Source organism: Chenopodium album, chromosome 25 (assembly GCF_948465745.1).
Source record: "Chenopodium album chromosome 25, dcCheAlbu1.1, whole genome shotgun sequence".
NCBI lineage: Eukaryota > Viridiplantae > Streptophyta > Magnoliopsida > Caryophyllales > Amaranthaceae > Chenopodium > Chenopodium album.
Window position 1 is genome coordinate 33,048,852 of NC_137858.1, and position 12,163 is coordinate 33,061,014.

The 12,163-nt window shown below is 36.3% G+C and overlaps 1 protein-coding gene across 1 annotated transcript; it reads right to left on the minus strand.

Annotated features, from left to right (window-relative positions):
- Window positions 1-2,322: 2,322 nt before the first annotated feature.
- Window positions 2,323-11,223, minus strand: LOC145613992 (kinesin-like protein KIN-6). Its single transcript, XM_081669008.1, has 19 exons — window positions 10,771-11,223; window positions 10,470-10,669; window positions 9,070-9,193; window positions 8,879-8,973; window positions 8,629-8,764; window positions 7,907-7,972; window positions 7,608-7,670; window positions 7,302-7,352; window positions 7,036-7,118; window positions 6,824-6,941; window positions 5,949-5,997; window positions 5,655-5,833; window positions 5,010-5,558; window positions 4,663-4,809; window positions 4,468-4,567; window positions 4,264-4,355; window positions 4,023-4,120; window positions 3,803-3,881; window positions 2,323-2,694 (listed from the first exon to the last, which is right to left on the minus strand). Exons 1-19 carry the CDS (start codon window positions 11,221-11,223, stop codon window positions 2,596-2,598), a joined length of 2,781 nt encoding a protein of 926 aa, XP_081525134.1. The 3' UTR covers window positions 2,323-2,595.
- Window positions 11,224-12,163: the final 940 nt, after the last annotated feature.

A 12,163-nucleotide genomic window follows, 5' to 3' on the forward strand; every position in this document is an offset into this window, starting at 1 on the left:
TGTCACAGGGGAGAGGGTTTGGCCGGCGGCCGTTGAGGGGAGGGGGGTTTTTGAAGGGAGGGAGAAGGGTTTTAGGATGGAGGAAGGTAGTTCAGGGGAAGGGGAGGGGCTGGATGGTCGGGCACTCGGGCTGGGTGGTCACGCTGGTACCGCCAGGTAAGGATATCTGGTCGTCGGTGGTGGTGGCAGCCCTGGCAGGTGGTTGTGGCCTTGTGGGGTTGATGCTGTTAAGGTGAAGGGGTTTTCCTTTTTTTCGGTTTTATTTATTTTTTTTTAATTTTAGGTTTTTTAAAAAGTTTTTTTAAAAAATCATTATTATTAAAAAAATGTTAAAATAAAAATATATTTTAACCGATCACAAGTAACATGTATCAAATATAACCTGTAAAACAGGTTACAGGTTTTTTGTTCTATTTTTGGCATGTGTGTATCAAAGGTCGTTCTATTTTGAAATGATCCAAAGGTCGTTTTATTCTTGAAAGATCGCTGAAAGATGGTGTTATTTTTGACAAATTTTCCTACAAATTAACCCATTCCATGTAGCTAAGTCAAGTCTATTCTAATAATTATTACACCACATTTTCCTCAATCCTGATGAGCCCTAAAGTGAAGAGAACACTTCCTAGTCATGCTAACAAGAGTCACAACCATAATATTGGCAAATGGGTCATTCGGGTCGTGTCTGGGCCGAGTCACTTTTAGGTCGGGTCAGCTAACATTCGGGTTGGGTATGGGTCGGGTTGGATTGATTTGGGTTTCGAGTCAACTTCGGGTTAAGTATCAGGTCGGGTCAATTTTGGGTCGGGTATGTTTGGGTCGGGTCAATTACGAGTCAAGTATGTTCGGGTCATATTCGGGTCAGGTCAAAATCTAGTCGGGTCATGTTCGGATTGTTTCATTTGTGAATCAAGCTCAAATGAATAATTTTATGCGGAGTATATATTTAGTTGTTGTATATGTTATAATAAAAACTATCAATTCAGTTATGAGCTTAGCTACAGTTGAAGATGAACAATTTAAATTATTTTTGGTACAAGACATTTTAGGTTCAATTATAAGGTAATTTTAGTTCGGGACATTTCGGGTATCTGGTCTGTTCGGGTCAATTTCGGATATCGGGTCTGTTCGGGTCAAACACTTTGGATCAACTTTAGGTCGGGTCAGTTTGGGTGTCGGGTCAAGATTGGGTCAACTCCCTTTTCGGGTCGGATATGGGTCAGGTCGGATCAATTTCAGGTCATGGGTCGAATCATCGGGTCTGCCAAATCTAACTAAATTCTACTCCGTATTACATCACAAAAGTTTATTAAAATCCGGTTTACAATATTAATACTGTAAATCAGCTTCTTTGGACTCGCACGTGAGTACCTTCTTCTTATCTTTTTCATTTTCTGGATCCTCATCTTCTTTGAGTGCTTTCTTCTTTCACTTTCTCTCTCCACTCTTACTTCCTCTTCTCTTCTTTTTTGCTGTAGTTCATTTCCTTCCATGATTTATCTCTATTGATTTTGAGATTCAAAGGTTTTTGCCTTTTTTATTTATTCATTTTTGTTATTTAATGGAATTTCACAGTTAATAAGCTTGAAGTGCATAGTCGTCGTCATCGTCATCGTCGTCACTTTGCTCGGTAAGATGGTCGGAAATGGTGGAATCGGCGATGGTCTCAGCGCTATCGGCGTTGCTAGCGGAGAAAGAATTTGAAGGTTTGTTAATGGTGGAAATGTTTAGTTTTGAGGAGAGATAAAGATACGGGATGAAAGTAGAGCCATTGGGTTAACTTTTGCATTTTGTGTTTATTTTTTTAATTTTGATACTCTGTTTTTGTGGAAAAAAAAGGGTCACTTTTGTGAAAAAAAGAGTCACTTTTGTATAAAAAACGGTCACTTTTGTGAAAATATGGGTCACTTTTGTAATAAAAAGGGTCACTTTTGTAAAGAAAAAGAGTCACTTTTATAAAGAAAAAGGGTAACTTTTTGCAAAAATGTTCGATGTACAATAAAATTATTGTAAAACGGGGGCATGCAAAAGGAGTTGGTATTACATTGTGATATCGTTTTCCAGCTTGTAACAACTGATGTAAGTCACGTAACAAATGCCAAACATAACATAATTACAGCAAACTCATAACATAGATCTCGCTCTCCCATAAACTTGTAGCATTAAGTTTCCACTTATGGTTTCCAAACACTGATCAACCAGATATGGAGTATTACGAAAACAATATTATGTATTTCGTATCTTGGCTTTACAATATGATAATTTGAACATCTCTGCCAAAAGAATTCACTAAACCTTTCATTGATAACAAAATCTCTCCTAGTCTTCTATTGCAAGTTATAATTAGTATAATAAATCAGACCAAACAGTTCTTGCATTAGACAAGTCTACGATGATGTATGTATTATATACAAGTAAGTCATTTGAAGGGTTACATGTGATGTGGACTCTCTTTAATAAACACTTGCATATCCACAATGGAGCTCAACAAAAAAAAAAAAAAAAAAAAAAAAAAAAAAAAAAAAAAAAAAAAAAAATGACGGCTCAATCTTTACAAGCTAACCAACAATCCAACATCCCTAAAAGATTGAGCAATGGCTATCGAGGTAGATGATTCTTCAGCAATCGCATAAGAGAGGCATTACCCGTGGTTCTTTTATGGTCATCTTCAACCAGCTTGCGTCCTCCTCTACCTCCCTGCAAAGGCGGCCATACTTATTACATAAGACCGACAAAGTTGTTCATAATTCAGTAAAGACAAGGGCACGTTTAGATTTAAAACCATAACATATGCAACAGCATTTTGGAAATTTTCAAGGCATGGCATGCACCTCTGATACTGCTGGTGCTAGATGCTAGTCTAATGTAATTATTTATGATTTCAACTCACCCACCTTACAAATCTACTTAGAAAAATTTTCAAGAAGACCGGGAAAATGGTAGCATTATGGTAACTCAACTGTTCAAGGACTCAAGGAGCATGGGAGCACAAGCACAAAGAGCTTATTTGGAGTCAAAACCTTGACTAACAATGCAATATGGCATGTTAAACAGAGACTAATAGAGTGTTTAGATGAGTAATTTGAAAATGGAATGGAGAAAGAGAAGGGAAGAGAAATGTTGATAAGATAAAGAAAGATTCCTTCTTAAGAAAGAAGGGAAGAGGGGTGCATCATCCTTTTTCTGTGGACAATCCAAAACCCCAATTCTAGATTTTGATAAGATTAAGGAAGATTCCTTCCCTCTCTTCGCTTCTACTTCCCTTTCCTGCTCTTCCCTTCCCTCCCCTTCCATCTACTACTGATATCCAAAAACAATGTAAACGGTGCACAGCTCACAAGAATATCGGAACAGAATTATCTGAGACTACCATACAAAAGCTTTCATAAACATCAACCTAGCATGTATTCCCCAAGTAAATCATCATATATGGTTTAAGGCAACCGGACAAGCTTTCTGACAGAGAGGACACAGCTTCTTGAGATCTCAGACATTGACAAAATGACATAAATTTATGTTGACTCACAGGGCGTCTTTTATGTTTCAAGTTGCAAACATCTTTAGCCTTTTGGTATTTTCCGTTGATTATGATGAATTTTTAACTCATTGAACATCTCTGAGCACTAAGGTAAGGAGCTGAGGCCACAAGCCACATAAATTTGCAACAAGTATCTCATGAAATTTGCAATGAAAATAATTACAAGAGACAAGACAGCATTACAAGCCACGAATGAGACATCCTATTCCTACTCTAAGCATCTCAGTGTGTGATTCAGAAAATTATTTAACGGGAAAAAAATATTACCTTGAGCTTTACAATCTCATCTGTAACATCTATGCTGCCAGCATCCCTCAACAATAACGATGAAGCTGGCATAAGACGCCTAATGATCACAAATCATCACCAAGAAGGTAAAAAATAAGAAAGAGCGATATTGGCAAACAAGATAGCAAGGGAACAAATGAAATATCAAATAATGTTTACATGAAGGCGAAATTATAACGAAATATCTCAAGTTGTTTACCTTTTAGGCCTCGCTGCTTTTGAAGATTTTGAATGAGAAGTTTCCTTCATTTCCAGCTCAGAATTGAAATTGCTGCCCGGACCACTTGCCACATTTTCCTACAAAAGAAGAGGAACAATGACATATGATATCATTTACAAAATGCACAAATATTGTTCCAGATCTACCCCACTTATGGGATTAAGGCTTGATTGATTGGCAAGTATTATTCCAGGTTTTAACAAAAAGAAGCATTGTTTACCTTATCCTTCTCAATTTTTGTGTCACGGCCACAACTTTCACCTTGATCTATCAGATCCAAGACATGTGACCTTGGCAGACAAGCAGCAGCATCTGAAGAAATTAAACAGATATTTCCAATTATTTATTTGAACAAGGGTTGCAGCTCATTCTACTATTAGTACAAAAGCAGCAATATGTTGATACATTAGAGAAGTAACCACACCTGTTGATTTTTTATCACATTCCTTACTTTGATCCTTCTCGTGGTGATCACTTATGCTCGTGTCATGGGATATTTCACAGTCCATCAGTGAATCCTGTACCTTGAGCAAAACAGGAAAACACCTAACAGCTGATTGAGATCATTGAAGTAATACACACAAATTGGAGCGTCAAATATTGACCATTAGATACATACCTGATAACTTTGTGGCAAAGACACTTTTAGATCGGGAGAAGACAAGTTAGCTTTGTGAGAGGGCCTTGTCAAGATGACATCAGGATCAATACTCTCATCAACTGAAAAATAACCTTTTGGCCCTGAAGGCAAATCTCCAATGTAAACCTAGACAAGACAAAATCACAGCTGATTACCAACTGATGTGGATAAAGTGATAAACTCACCTATTGCTACATTTTATTTTTAAATTTAAAGAACGATTAGTACTGTATCCTGAAATCTGTAAAACAAAGTGCGGAGGGCTGTCGAAAGAAAAGGGGAAATAAAACACCTACAAACAGAATCAATCATAAACAAGTCCAAACCTTTGAAACATTAATGGATCCAGACCCTTGGCTTTCTTTTATAAATCCAGATCGAATTTCCTTATCCTGATTGGAATTTCCAGGTGGTCTTCCCTTAAAATCAGTACACTGACACCCTGCTTCTGGTGATAAAGGGTCACCAACTTCACCTTCAAAATGTATATCTTTCTCCCAGGATAAATTCTTAGATTTGCATTCAGAATTAGAGTACTCATGTTTTTCTTCTGGCATTGTCACCCCCTCTAGTTCATAGTCATGGACAGTAGTACATTTTTCCCCTGATGTATGCATTATTGTGATTTCCTTGCATTCAAGATCTACAAGCCCTTTTATGTCTGCAGAAACTACTTTTACAGGATCTGACAATTCTTCCTCTCTGAATCTGGATTCCAAATTAGGGCCTCCAATAGAACAACTAGCCACACCAGGGCCTTGATTTTGATATGAACGTTGAGACTTTAGATCGAGCAGTTCTTTTTCAATAGCCAGATACTTAGCATCTCCAATTCTGAGATTCTCTTTCAGAATATCAATATCTTTTTCCATGGTCTGTTTACAATAAATACGAATGGATGAGGGGTTAAGGCTACATGAAAGCATTACAAGCAAACTACTAATGAAAAGTGTTGAGGTAAGCATCTTAACCTTGACTCTCTCCTTATACTGCTTCAACACAGCCCACAGAGCCTTGGAAAATCCTTGTAAGACATAATACTGCCTAAATATTTTTGAATCAGCAGAGTCAACCTTGGGAAGTAAATTCTCATCCACTCTTTGTACAGGACTTCTTTTGCTTTCATCAGAGATGTCTACAGTTTTAACTTCTGATATTAATAGAGTGGCTTCAGTACAGAAAAATGCAGAGAGAGAGAGAGAGAGAGAGAGAGAGCTCAATGAAATATTAAATACGGGACAATGGGAGCATGCATTCTCACTGACCTTTTTTGGGGGAGTCCTCTGAATCTCTATTAGTCATCCCGGCATCATTCTACAAAAGGTTTAAAAAGACACTAAAAAGTAAGGCAAGATTATGTTCAATCAAGATAAACCTATGGGGCTATAGACCAAGACATCAAGCATCTTGAGGACATATTGAGCAATGCAATCAGAAAGTTGAGTTAATGCACGTCTTCATCTGTCAAACAATTTTGTGCTACAGGATTCAGAATCAAGAAAATCTGGAGTCAAGATATTGAAGCTGGACAACCAAGATAAACGAGTAAAGAATTATGATGATAGCGATGAACGACAATGATTATACACATATTTAAAGTCTTAAAATTGCTTAAATTGAACAAAAGACTTATATAGTTATATGTCTCAAATGAGAAACATAAGACTTCAATCTTTGTTCTGTATGATCAAAGAAGTAGTGACAATAATAAATAGCAATAACTGCAGTATCAAACGTAGATAAGGACATCTATAGGTTCAAAGATACCTTCAGGCAGAATACCTCCTTATAACTTGCATGAATTTTGATTTAACAGAACTAGTTTAGTAGTCTGTCCACTTTACAAAAATCCAAATTCAGTAGACTAAACAATATTTATGTATGACTAACTTGTGAATACTGTATGTTCACTTACTAATTTAAACAACAAGGCAGAGGTTAACTTAAAGATGCACCCATGATACAACAGTTGTTTTGCCTGGTGACTAAGTTCATGAGCACGCATTCATTCTTTGTTTTGGAGAATAAAATAAAGTACGTAGTAATAAATTGAAACAATTTACAAAAGGCTCACCACATTTTGCAAGATGTAAAGCATATAGATAAAAGCATAACCAACATTCAGAACAAATTTCCATACCCTGCAATCAGCAGATTCAACCCTAGTCAACTTTGCTCTTTTCTTCTGCTCATTGCCAATAGTCTGATGGCGCTTCTTATTGCGGGGTAAATACGAAGTTTCCTCCACGTCACAGAACCTTAAGGGGATAAAAGGGAAAGAGAGATTTAGACCATAAATAAAAAATACCATGTAATGATGCATCAAGAGCAAATAAAATTATTAATGCTTACTTGATTTGCATATATGGTGAAGCCTGTCTAAGGAGAAAGGATGTATCAAAGTAATCTTCTTCCCCGGGTCGTACTGTCAAAATCTGGAAATAATCAAGAACAGCCAAAAGTTACTTGAATCAAGTAGTATAGCCGTTGATCTGGTATTAGACTGTAATAGTATCAATTTTACGTATTTGATTTGCAATCAGCCTATTTTTTTTAACAAACTTCTCAAGGGATAAAGAAGAACGAGAATATAGACATTGGACACTGAGATGACATACCAAAGCCATACGCTTCCGGCCTTCCATATAATCTCGTAAATACCTAGTCAGCTTTTAAAAATCAAAGAAAAGTTAGCTTTCTATCACATAGTCACATAGAACACAGAGAATCTAGAGCAAAAATATACAGAGTACAAACAATTGGCATACTGTCCCTTTCCTGGAGATAATTCTCACTTATCATTCACAAACTGATGATCTGTAAATATCTAGATACTGACTTCATAAAAGCAGAAATATACAGTTGAAGTTGATTTAAAATTGTGTAGCTATAATAAAGGAAAAGGTTGTGAAAATAAGAATTACCAATGAGCTTTGGAAGTGTTTCTGCATAGGTTTCTTGGGATTCTTCTGATGCTCCAATAATGACTAGCAAACATGATAGAGGCGCAAAATCACCAAGCATTAGAATAACAATACCCACAGAATAAATGCAATACTTCAATAGGATCCTCTTGCAGATATACAGATAAAAATAACAAAGGCTACTAGTAGCCTAAGTGTTAATTTGTAAAAAATTGGTCAATGTGCGTAGGAAGATATGCGGAATATTAAAGAAAGTAAGAAACCACAGAGGATGCAAGCAAAAAGTTCAGACAACATACTCGAAGGCACAACCCAAAAACCATTGATGTGTTGTTGATAAAATTACTTTCAAGTAGCCTTCCACCCTGTAAAAAGATAAGAGTACACTATCAACACAACATTAACCACATTAATGAGCATGATTGCAGAAAGCATCTTTACAGTTTTGTTACAACAGTTCTTTTATCATTCATAAAATCTAAAACTTTTGCAAATTACATTGATATAGTATGTATACACTGCTGTTCTTAGTCTCTACTAGAGAATCCAAGACCCACTTCAACATAAACTATAAAAATTTGGTAGGCATTTCTATGCCAAAGGCCAAAATACACGTTGACACATATGCCGAAGTATAGAAATAATAAAAATTATTCTAGACTTGTCATGACTTTTGCTTGGATTATATCTAAGGTCAATATATATTTATTACGATTTGTTGTTGTCAACTCAACAATAGTAGTCAAGAGACAAGGATCTTGTATACAAAGAAACATCAGCAGGAGTACTCTAACACCAAGCACACACACAAAAAAATAAGGAATCACTATCACAACCAAGATACAAGTCACGTTGAATAATATTCAGTGTGAAGTAATTCATCAAGGCACACATGAAAATAACTGCTTTGGCAATAATGTTTTGAGCAAATAAACCAAGTCAATATTCTTTTTTATTTCCAAAGATAATTCCACTTGTCATTTACAGTTTATATAATGTGCTCCAGAATATAGTAGCTCACCTTATTTCCAGTTTTCTTTTCTCTTTCAGCACCAGCAAGATCAACAAAAGTCAATACAGCTTCATTAGGCAGAGATCCACTCCTCCCCAAAGTCTCATCAACAGCACAGCGAATGTTAATTATGCATTGTGAGCGGCTACAGTATAGTGAACATACATATGAGCAACAGGGATGCATACAGGAGCTCCACAGCCAAGGGCCCAAGACTAGCCAAACAATTCACAAAACTAATGACGTAATTTTCACCAACCTGGATTGACTGTTAGAGTTTGTCACTGCAGTGACACGTTTTGATTTTGCATGGTTTAATAGATATTCTGCTTGTGCAACATCTTTTATTAAAACCTGTTTATGTACATAACCAATTAAATGCATCAAAGAAGACGAAACAGTCATATAATTCAGCCCCGCGTGAATGGATTACTAAATCAGACAACTTACCTCTTTAAGGCCCTTAACAGCAGATTGTTGCATGTAGATATCAGATCCATCTGGAGACAAATCTGACAACTTTTCTCCCTTTCCTTTCTCAGAATAAATTTCAAATATGGATAAATAAAACAACCTGCATTGAACCCCAGGAAAAAATCAATAAGCCCTCCTCTATCTATTCATAATGACACAAGATAGCTGAAAAGATCCTGAAAACTTTATCCTCCAGATTGCTTCCATGATAGGTGACAGAAACAACATCTACAAATGATGCAAATATTAAGCAAAGTCAACAAATGAGATTTCCAGCTGTCACCATATAGTTAAGGTTCTACATCATCATAATATTACGTAAATATTTAGCCTAACCATCAGAAAGGGTACATAATAGCAAGAGCAAAGCTAGGATTTTGTGACTGGACCAAGAAACTTATATATTGCAACCAAAAAAAAGTTTCAAGAATATCAGCCAATCACCTTATCCTAAAGCTTTGATTTTCATATCTAAAAAATTAATTGAGTAAATCACATCAATATGAAATAGAAGTCTAAGAAAAAAGTTTCGCTACTTTATCACTCCGTAATAGAAGAAAATAGTTAAAATCATCCAATTTCTTCCTGTAAGTAAGCTGGAATTCTGGTTATAAATTAACTGGACAAAACACAGTATGAAAACATCAATTGGCCTACCCAAGCGACTTAACTGAAGGAGAGTCAAGCCTCAAACAAATTTCATTTGATATCTGATTAGTAGTAGAGAAACTAGAAAGTAAATTGAAGGTAGTTTCCTTTTTCATTGTCAGGTAATTTATAGGTAGTGTTTCATTTTCAATAGTTTTACCCCCCCCCCCTTTTCCTAAACACACACCACACAACAACAACAACAACAACAACAACAACAACAACAACAACAACAACAACAACAACAAAGCTAGCATAATTGCAAAATCACTTAGATAATATGTGGCAATTTTCCCAAAACCTTGAGGTCGAGCCAAAGCCATTCTATTCACAAATTATCATTACACAATGCAGAACATGCCAACTAAATATATTCATAACAGTACTAAAGAAGTAGAAATGTAGAATGATTCTATTTAAACTTATCCTCCTCTTTTTCCCTCAATTTCATAACACTAATACATTTCCTCAGCACACCATCTAAATAAGATTAAATGAACCCCAATAGCAGTTACTTACAAAATGACAATGAGAAATCCTTTATTTATTTTTTATTTTTTTTGCTGCGAATTACCATAAAAGCACAGAACTACGAGTACATTCAATAACATCACACAACAAAGACTTCAAAAGAGCAACATAGAGAAAAAAACGAAATACCATCTCACACATATACGAGTATAATACTATTAATTGAACCTCAAAAGGCAAAATGCAAGCATAATCACCTCGACATCATAGACGATTTACCAGCTTCAGCATCGAAAATGTGGCGAAGAGCGCGAGGAACCAAACCGGGTTCTTTGACAGACCCGAAAACGGTGTGAGTTTTCCCAGAACCACTAGGCCCCAAAGCAGCCAAAAGCCCACTTTTTCCACTCAGAAACCCCTCAACCATTGGTCTCATGAGCTTATCATACACTTCATCCTACACAGTTATAACCACAATTCACTTAAAAAAAAGTATGCAATCAATCAATTGAGAAAATCCCAAAAACTAAAAAAAGGGGGGAAATTCAAACAACAAACCTGAGAAGAATCTTCAGAAAAAACATGCGAAAATCCGTTGTAAACTTCAGATTTCAACCTATTAGAATCGCAAGTTGGGGGAATAATCGTAATAGAGTGAGAATCATCATTGATCGTTAGGCAACTCTTACTGGGTTTTTTGGAATTGGGTTGTTTCGATTTAGAGGGTTTGGAAGGAGCAATTGGAAGGGGGCGAACTCTGAGGAAGACATTAAGAGAATTTGAGGAATTTGGTAGATTTGGGGATGGAATTTTAGGGTTTTGGAGAAGTTGAACATCCATTGATAAGATGTCATCGAGTGGGAAATTGGGGATGTTGAGATTTTTGGAGGAGAGAGAATGAGATGAAGGTGATTTAGCGGCGGTCTTTGAGGCGGAAGGTCTTGCTCTCCGGGGAGGATTCCGGCGGATTGTGACGGTGGTCGGACATTGTTGTGGACTGCTTTCTTCCATTTTTCTCTTTGAGTTACTGCGTCGTTGAGAAATGAGAAAGGGGGGAAGAAACGAAAATTTGAATTCAGAAATCTTTAACGTCACTTAACTAAACTCAGTCAGTTGGTCTTCAGACTCTTCACCTATTTGGGAGTTTTGGAATATATTTTTTTTTTTCTACTTTGATTAGCTGTCAATTTGGATAAACGGGTCGGGTAAGTGTGGGTCGGATCAACTCACAACGGGTTAATTCGGGTTAATGTCGTAACCTATGCGGGTTCGATTTCGGGTTGGGTCATGCACTCATGCTTGAGTTGGGTCATGTCATGTTATACATATTATCGGGTTCAAGTAGGGTCAATAATAAATCAAATTACATTCGGTCGGGTGAATAATAGGTTGGGTTAAATTCGGGTTTTCACGGGTTAAAACGAGTTAGGGTCATTCTCAGGTTCGACTCGGGTTCGGTTCAAGTCAATAACTTACGGGTTATAATCGGGTCATGTCATTTATAAGTCTAGTCATTCTCAGGTTCAAGTCAGATTCGGTTCAAGTCAATAATTTGCATGTTACAATCAGGTCAAGTCATTTCCAAGTCAGATCATGTTAGGGTTCGGGTCTCAAATATTGGGTTAATCTAGGTTTCAGATTGATTTCATATCAGGTCAAATCGGGTTCGGGTTCATTTTTTTGGGTCGGTTTGTTAACAGTTCATGCGATGATGTTCACGTTTAATTATTATCAATTTCTTCATTTATTGTAAGAGAAATAATTTCAAATAAGTTTAAATTCATGCTAATTAGTTCAAATAAGTTTAGATAAGATATACGAGTACATAATAAGTGACAACGTAACTATATAACTATACTTTGATCAATATTAATAAGGTGGTCTAAATTGAATTTAAGGTGATCTGAAATCGGGTCAAGTCAATATAGGTTATGTTGAGTTCGAAATGGGT